The sequence below is a fragment of the Tachypleus tridentatus genome, chromosome 8, assembly GCF_004210375.1.
Source record: "Tachypleus tridentatus isolate NWPU-2018 chromosome 8, ASM421037v1, whole genome shotgun sequence".
NCBI classification, from domain to species: Eukaryota; Metazoa; Arthropoda; class Merostomata; order Xiphosura; family Limulidae; genus Tachypleus; species Tachypleus tridentatus.
In genome coordinates, this window is record NC_134832.1 from 14,306,705 (window position 1) to 14,314,859 (window position 8,155).

At 36.2% G+C, this 8,155-nt stretch overlaps 1 protein-coding gene across 1 annotated transcript; it reads right to left on the bottom strand.

Moving 5' to 3' along the window:
- Positions 1-896: 896 nt before the first annotated feature.
- Positions 897-7,877, bottom strand: LOC143223877 (glutamate receptor ionotropic, kainate 2-like). Its single transcript, XM_076452351.1, has 3 exons — positions 7,667-7,877; positions 4,961-5,177; positions 897-1,093 (listed from the first exon to the last, which is right to left on the bottom strand). Exons 1-3 carry the CDS (start codon positions 7,859-7,861, stop codon positions 897-899), a joined length of 609 nt encoding a protein of 202 aa, XP_076308466.1. The 5' UTR covers positions 7,862-7,877.
- Between the last annotated feature and the right edge of the window lie 278 nt (positions 7,878-8,155).

Genomic DNA, 8,155 nt, shown 5'->3' on the forward strand with positions numbered 1-8,155 from the left:
CTATCAACAGGGTCAGTTTACTGCTTTGTTTGTAAACTTTTTGCTTCTAAAGTTACCTCGCGTTTTTTTGAAAGAGAAGGGTTCAGTGACTGGCAAAATACTATTGTAATTGATCATCATGAAAGAAGCACTATTCACCGAGACTGTATGCTAACATACTTAACTCGCAAACAAGGTTTAGGCTTGCGACAAGAGTTGGAAAAACAAATTAAAAAAGAGTGCAATTACTGGGAAAATGTCTTGGAGCGTGTAATAGTTGTTATTCGTACGTTAGCTGAACGTGGCCAGGCTTTTCGAGGAACAGAGGAAAAATTTCCTTTCAAAAAAAAAAAAAAATTTAGGGCTGCTTGAGCTCATAAATCAGTTTGATCCATTTTTAGCAGGGCACATTTCAAAATATGAAAATTCTGGAAAAGGACATCCTTCTTACTTGTTCAGAACAAACTGTGAAGAGCTCATTGAACCAATGGCTCAGAAGGTCAACGTGTTCATTGTTGATGAAGTAAATTCTTCTAGCTATTTTAGCTTGTCAGTTGACTCGACGCCAGATCTATCACATATAGTGTTGCGCTTCAATACTTAAAAGATGGGCAGCCAATGGAACGCTTTTTAACCTTTCTGGAACTGAAAAGCCATACCGGTGAGGAAATGGCAAACCAGGTATTGCAGTATTTACGTAAAGTTTGGAAACTTAATTTTTTAAAATGTAGGGGTCAGTCTTATAACAATGCTGCTAACATGTCTGGGCCTCATAAGGAGATGCACCAAAAGATTTTAGAAGAAAATAAGTTTGCCACATATGTGCCTTGTGCAGCCCATTCACTAAATCTGGTAGGCCAAAGTGCTGTTGACTGCTGTCAAATCGCAGTTAATTTTTTCTCTACAATGCATTTGCTCTATACATTTTTTTCATCCTCAACCAGCCGGTGGAAAATTCTTAAAGCTTGTTTTGGAAATGAAAGTGTATTAAACTCCCTCTCTGATACCAGATGGGAAGCAAATGCTGCGGCAACAACAATAATTGTGAAGTCTCTCTTTAAGATTTTGAAAAACTTAGAATGTTTAGCTGAAGGCCAGTCACAAAAGAGAAACACTAGAAGAGAAGCAGATATTGCAAATAAGATGCAAGAGCTACAATTGTTTTTATATTGATCATGTGGGATGAGATTTTGCAAAAATTTCATAAAGCAAGTCAAGTTCTGCAAAATGAGGATGTGAACTTAAAAACATGCAGATCTGTACAAGTAATTTGCTGACCAACTACGCACTTTAAGGGACGACTTTGAAAGATTTGAAGCAGTTGCAAAGGAAATACTACCAGATGTTGATTACAATCCAGCTCAAACGTGTCAGAAAGAAGATACTCAATGACGGAGATGCACAAGAAGTAGATCTGAATGCCAGAGATAAATTTCGTATCACCACCTTCTACACAATTGTTGACAAACTAGAAATCCAGATGAGAAGAAGAGGAGAGGTGTTCAAAGAAATAGCAAACAGAGTTTCTTTCCTAAGTGATGTGTTAAATGATGTTACTTCATCTGCTGAAACTGAAAGGTACTCTCAGTGTTCTCAAAAGTTAACTGATGTTTACCCAGAGGATTTGGACACTAATCTCTCTGCCGAGCTTTAGCAGTTTCACTCATGTGCGCCATAAGTTCAGTGCAACAAAAATTGTAGAAACCAGATTCAGTCATGCTGAACTTTATAAAATAATTTCAGAAGACAAAATTACGTGTGTATTTTCAAACGTAGACATTGCATTGCGTATATTTTTTAACTTTAATGGTCACAAACTGCACAGCTGAGCGTTCATTATCGCAACTCAAGCATATTAAAAAAACTCAACAGAATAACTATGCGACAAGACAGGCTGTATGCTTTGTCTCTGCTAAGTATAGAAACAGATTTGTTACGCCAAACTCGTTTTAAGGACTTGATCAAAGACTTTGCAATTAAAAATCTAGAATAAAACTTCTTAAAATTTAAATATATATTGAGGTATAAATAAATAATTTGCTTACAGGGTTTTAAGTTCAATGTGAGAAATTGTTAACATCAAAGTGAGAATTTTAACATCAAAATGAGAATTGTTAAGTCAGAGTGAAAACAAATATATAGTAAATATAATTCTTTATATTATCATTAATCAAAGAAATTATTTCCCTCATCATTTCTAAATAAAACGCCTTAGTTATTGCTTGATTTTCCACGCCCAATCTATTAAATAAATAAAAAAGTTTGCATTATCTATCGCAACAATAACCTATGTATTTATTTTTTTAGAGTTCATAACCCGGATAAAGAACTGGTACTTCAGCTTGTTATAAAATACCACAGAAATGTCGTGAAATGATTATGATATTGTGCATTCTCATGAGGGCAGTAGACGTGTGCTTGAAATTTCAGTTATTGATTTTGAGGAGATTAAAGCTTTGAAATTTTTACAGTAATTTTTCCCCCAATATTTTGAGCACTACATTTATGTATTAGAAGCTGTTTTGAACCCTATTTGCATACTTCTACTGGAATAAATTTCACACTGAAAACCTGCTTTGTGTATGGGTAATGAGAGACGTGTATAAATTAGCTTTAACCGGAAGAAATATTGCCAAATATTAAATGCACTTCATTCGCTTTATATGATAGAGTGGAATATATCTTGGCTTTAACTTTTAGTGTATCTAGGATTTACTTATCACAGGTTAGAAGTAGGTAAATTTCATATTACCCAGCGAAGGAGAGATTAAAGTGCGTTTACTCGTATGCATTTAAAATCTAATACACTGATATGTAGAAGCAGATACACACATATCATTTTGTGCTTATGAATGAAATAACACGAGTGTTAATACTAATTAGAAACTGGTTGAAAGAGTGTGAAAAGTTTCAAAGTAAAACAATTATAGAACTAAATATATTAATAAAAATCACATATGAAATGTCAAGTCAAATGAAAGTTGGTTGGTTGATTTAGTGTTTAATGGCACAAAGCAGCTATGCTATCTGCGCCAAACATCCGGTAAAAATTTAAATTAAAGTAAATTTAGTAAAATTCATAAAAGGAAATTAAAGTAAAACAAAACAAAGTTTAAGAAACATAAATAGCATAAAATCAATGTTTACATCTAGTCTACAACGTTAAGAGAAAAACTACAGTAATACAAATTGTAAAGGACTTTCTGAAAATAATTGTAGTTATAATAACACGCCAGGAATACTAATAGGCAAGTACAAAAACCACCGTCAGTCTCCTAAAGTTGGCCTTTTCAGTCCTGGTTTCGAGTTTAAAAACTTAAATAACATTAAAAAGATTAACGGCCTTTAAAAACTAAAAACATTACCAAGGTGGACAGTGTCACCATTAACAATGGCAATGTCTAACGTTATGGACAAACCTTGGGACAGAACATGTTTAAAATGGTGCCATCGTTTAGAGCCGTAATGACGACAAGAAAGTAAAATGTGGCTTTTTGTGACCTGAGTGTTACACAGACTACCCACTGGTGCATCAGTTCCAGATAATATAAAACGATGAGTTAAAAAACTGTGACCAATGCGTAGCCTAGTTAGAACAACTTCCTCTTTCCGATCCTTACGGAAGCAAGACGGCCAAAGTCCATTATAGGGCTTTATTTGGAAAAGCTTGTTTTCGCGTTGCTCACTTCAAGGCTCGGCTTCGTGCGGGAACGAGCTCGCGAATACCAACATGGTCTGGTATCCAGAAAAACTGGATAGAAGTAGATTTAAAAGAGAAATGGGCCAGTCGGTTTTGAATATCGGTGAGAACAGGGTGTGAACTAACGTGAAACAATTCCAGGGCCAGTAGAGAAGTAAGCGAGTCAGTATAAATAGTGCAGTTTGAGTACTGTTTAGCTTCTATGTGATTCAGGGCAAGAGATGTGACGTACAGTTCAGCAGTAAACACAGAAGCTATAGAGGGGATTCTGCGCGCAACCACCGAACCACAACAAACCATGAAAAAGTCCACACAGTCACCTGATTTCGAATTATCTGTATAAATAGGAACGGAAGGATGGTTCGAAAGATGTTTAGCAAATATCAGACAGTATTTCCAATAGAGAGTATCTACTTTTTCAGATGACTTAAAGATAGGTCACAATAGGGGACTGTAAGAAGCCATAGTGGGATGGGCTGATCAGTGAATACAGCAATGTTATCCAAGGACAGGCCCAATTCATCCAACTGCATCTAGACACGAAGTCCAAAAGGAGCAATGGCAGACCAACTGTTCTGAAAAAGTATGGTCCACCGAGGAAGAAAAACACAACCCCAAGTGGGATGCTTTGGTAAGGAACGAAGTTTCGAAGCATAGAGTAAAAACAGTTGAAAATGGCAGAGATGCAAAGAAGGTTCATGAGACTCTGTGTATAAGCTCTGAACTGGGTAAGTGCAGAAAGCCCCAGTGCAGAGCCGAAGACCTTGGTGATTAAATAAGAGCACGATATATCTTATATATAGAGCGAGCATAGAACGTCGATCCGCTCCCCAAGTGGTGGAAGTGAGGACACGTAGAGTGTTCAGTGCTCTTGTACATTTGGCACGTAACTACTTGATGTATGGTATAAAAATAAGCTTACGGTCAAAGATAAGCCACAAGAACTTTGTCTCAAGAACCACAGGCAACACAACTTCACCAATACGGAGTTCAGAATCAGGGTGAATACCCCGTTGGCGGCAAAGTGCATGCAAACGGTTTAAGAGAGAGAGAAATTAAAGCCATTTGCTGTGGTTCACTTCAGTAAACGATTGAGGGCAGTCTGTAGCTGCCGCTCATTATACCTCATGTTCGACGACTGATATGAGATCTGAAAGTCGTCGACATAAAGTCCGTTTACAACAGTGAGAGGGAGTTGTTAAATAATGGCACTAATCTTTATACTGAAAAGTGTGACACTCAAAACACAGATTAATTCTTTAAAATAGAAATTTATTTTACCAGAAGGAGTGGCAATTCCGAAATCTTTAGAATCGAGCAGTCCACCAACTTGGATCAGATCACATTTCCTTTCTACAAGATATTCTATGGTTGTCGACTCCATCAGGAAAGCATAATTTTCGTTTCTTACTCTTTCTACACCTTTTTGAGTTGACTCCACAAACACACTAGGCCGTGCAGACTTCATGAAATACATATCCTTTTGTATGTTGGATTCCTTTCGATAAGATATTTTTCAATTACCGTTTCACTATTTATATCAACCGCTTTTCAGTCATATCTAGAAATATTTTTCATCTCAAACAATCACCACTTGACTCATTGCAAAACTTGTAGAATAGTCGCTAGTCACTAAATACGCTTTATAAATTTATAATAATCAGAAATTCTTAGATCGTAATAAAGTTTTTCTTTTAAACCACCGCTGTACATTAAACAATACCGCTTACAACGTGTTGTTTAACCAGATAATTATTAGGACTATTTAAGAGGCTATACCAAATAGAAAACCATAACGAGATTTAAGAAATACATGCCTGATTTTTGTAAGGGCGGGATTTTTTACAAAGTGTTTGTGACTTCTTTGCGATAACTTTTTACAATGCACAAACAGCACAATGTCCACTTGTTTTAAAATATTAATGTATTATTTTAAAACAAGTGAAACGTATATACAAATGTTCGTTAATCTATTGGTTTTACCTTCAAGTGGCAGAGCGGTATATCTGTAGATTCATACTTCTAGAAAACAGAGTTTCGATACCCGTCGTGAGCAGAGCACAGAGAGCCCATTGTGTAGCTGTTAGTTATCACAGTTGTATCCAGAGCATTAAATAATTAATATTATTTCGTCAAATTTCATATAGTCTGGTTCAATTACTTCAGAACACAATTAGTTAGTTAGTTATCACCATTAGATTCCATCTGGGAACATAGGGGCCGCAATCGCTTGCGGATTCTTCAACAAGTATTTAAGTGAGTAGTTTGTTAGCCCACTGCACCGAGCCGTCCCTAATTTAGCAGTGTAAGACTAGAGGAAAGGAAGCTAGTCATCACCACCCACCGCCAACTCTTGGGCTACTATTTTACCAACGAATAGTGGGATTGACCGTAACATTATAACGCCCCCACGGCTGGGAGGGTGAGCATGTTTGGCGCGAACCCGCGAATTACGAGTCGCACGCCTTACGCGCTTGGCCATGCCAGGCCCTCAGAACACAATTACCAAGACGAAATATTCTTCTCTACTCTGATTGTAGAGTCCACACTATGATAATCTCACTTTAAAAATCGATGAGTTATGCTGTTTATGGCCAAACTCACAATCATGTAGTCTTAATCTAACTCACGAACTACATTTTCGGAGCGTATTTATACTCCTATAGAGGCCTAGAACGTTCCGTACACTGCTAGATATTATGATGCAATAATACTCAATTAAAACAACGAGAAAAACTCAGGAAGTTCTCGTAACATGATGCAGTATTATAATATTCACCGAATCATTACTGTTGGACTACACAACGTGTGATTCGTAAACAGTTACAAAAATAAACCTTCACTAAACGTCTCCTTATAAAAATAATCAAATTTAACACTTGCGCTGTGTGAACTTAATCATGACATTGTCATTAATCTTAAACAGAAACAATCTTGTATATCTAACAATACAAAACAATTTAAGAAATCAAAATGTATTCCAAATCACAATAAATGCAAAACTATTGTGTAGGAAAATAACCATTCAGTACAAATTAATGTAATTCGATGAACTGATTGTTTAATCGAAAACTGCAACGTTGTAAAACATTTTGTTATGAGTTTCGTTTTCAATTTCATTTTAACACTTAGTTAAATGTAAAGCAAAAATTAACTGTTATCACTATACTGCAGTAATCTGAAGGAAAATCAACAGTAAATGTGGTTAATTATCTCTTCTATAATATATAAAAGTAATAATATTACTCAGAATTTTAATTAATTACAGATAAATATCTTCATTAATCTTTGGTTTAACATCAACAACAAAACAACCCTTACACAATCTTCGACTTAACGTTCTGTGCTGAAAACATACGAACACACTAGAAATAGATACAGCTTTTCGAGCTAAATGTAACGGGTGCATGACAGAATGTATTTGTGACCAAATGCATAGAATGGCATGGTTTCTTTTGAATTTCGCTCAAAGTTACACGAGGGCTATCTGCGCTAGCCGTCCCTGATTTAGCAGTGTAAGGCTAGAGGGAAGGCAACTAGTCATCACCACCTACCGCCAACTCTTGGGCTACTATTTTACCAACGAATAGTGGGGTTAAACGTAACATTATAACGCCCCCACGGCTGAAAGGGTGAGCACGTTTGTGGTGACGATGATTTGAACCCGCGACCTTCGGATTACGAGTCGCGTGCCTTAGTCACTTGGCCATGCCGGGCCCTCATAGAATGTAAGATAGTTCAACATAGAAAAGGATGTCATGTCTGCGTGAATAACACACTATCTAGGACGTTACTTATATACAAAATGATCAATTGAAGTTTCTTTTATGAGCATTGCTCACGATACACTTCTCATAACATCGCTCAGGTAAAAATCAAAGAATATAAAAGCAGTAGAATCAAATGCATATGCATATATTATGACAGTAAATGTACACTGAATATGGAATTTCGTACGGTTAGGCTGTTATTGTTGATCTGACCTACCTTGAAAAAAGCTTGTGTAGAACCCGACTGCACACAGCCATACTGGATGGTTGTTTGTATAGCCAGGTCTTCTGCATTTTCTATCGGAGAGACTAGTCTTTCTACCGTGAGAAAAGCAGCCAGGTTAGCGGTATAAGAAGAAACCATGATGAGAGTGAAGAACCACCATATACCGGCCACCACCCGTGTAGACATTGCCCTAAAAACAATAAATGTGTACACATAGTTAAGAAACTGCTACTTTAAAAAACAAACTTTTCCTGAACACTGTTTTGTCCTCTTCACTTGTGATTACAATACAATAATAGGAAAGTAAAATAAACTTTTTAACGGAAAGTAAGTATTGTATAACTATAGTATTCGTGTAATTACTATGAGTAGTATCCAAAACAAAATAAATACAAAAATATGAAGCACTGAAACAAGTGAAGTGATACTAGTTGCATAAAGTTTAAAACAGTTTTCATGAACTGTAAATGATCTTTCAAA

What these genes read in the sequence shown, in the direction of transcription:
- LOC143223877 (XM_076452351.1), bottom strand. Translation starts at nt 7,861, where the DNA reads ATGTCTACACGGGTGGTGGCCGGTATATGGTGGTTCTTCACTCTCATC. An exon ending in CTACACAAGCTTTTTTCAAG is followed by an intron (nt 5,178 to 7,666) that starts GTAGGTCAGATC and finishes TCTTATCGAAAG; the next exon opens with GAATCCAACATACAAAAGGA. An exon ending in CGGAATTGCCACTCCTTCTG is followed by an intron (nt 1,094 to 4,960) that starts GTAAAATAAATT and finishes CTTCTCTTCTAG; the next exon opens with TGTTTCTCTTTTGTGACTGG.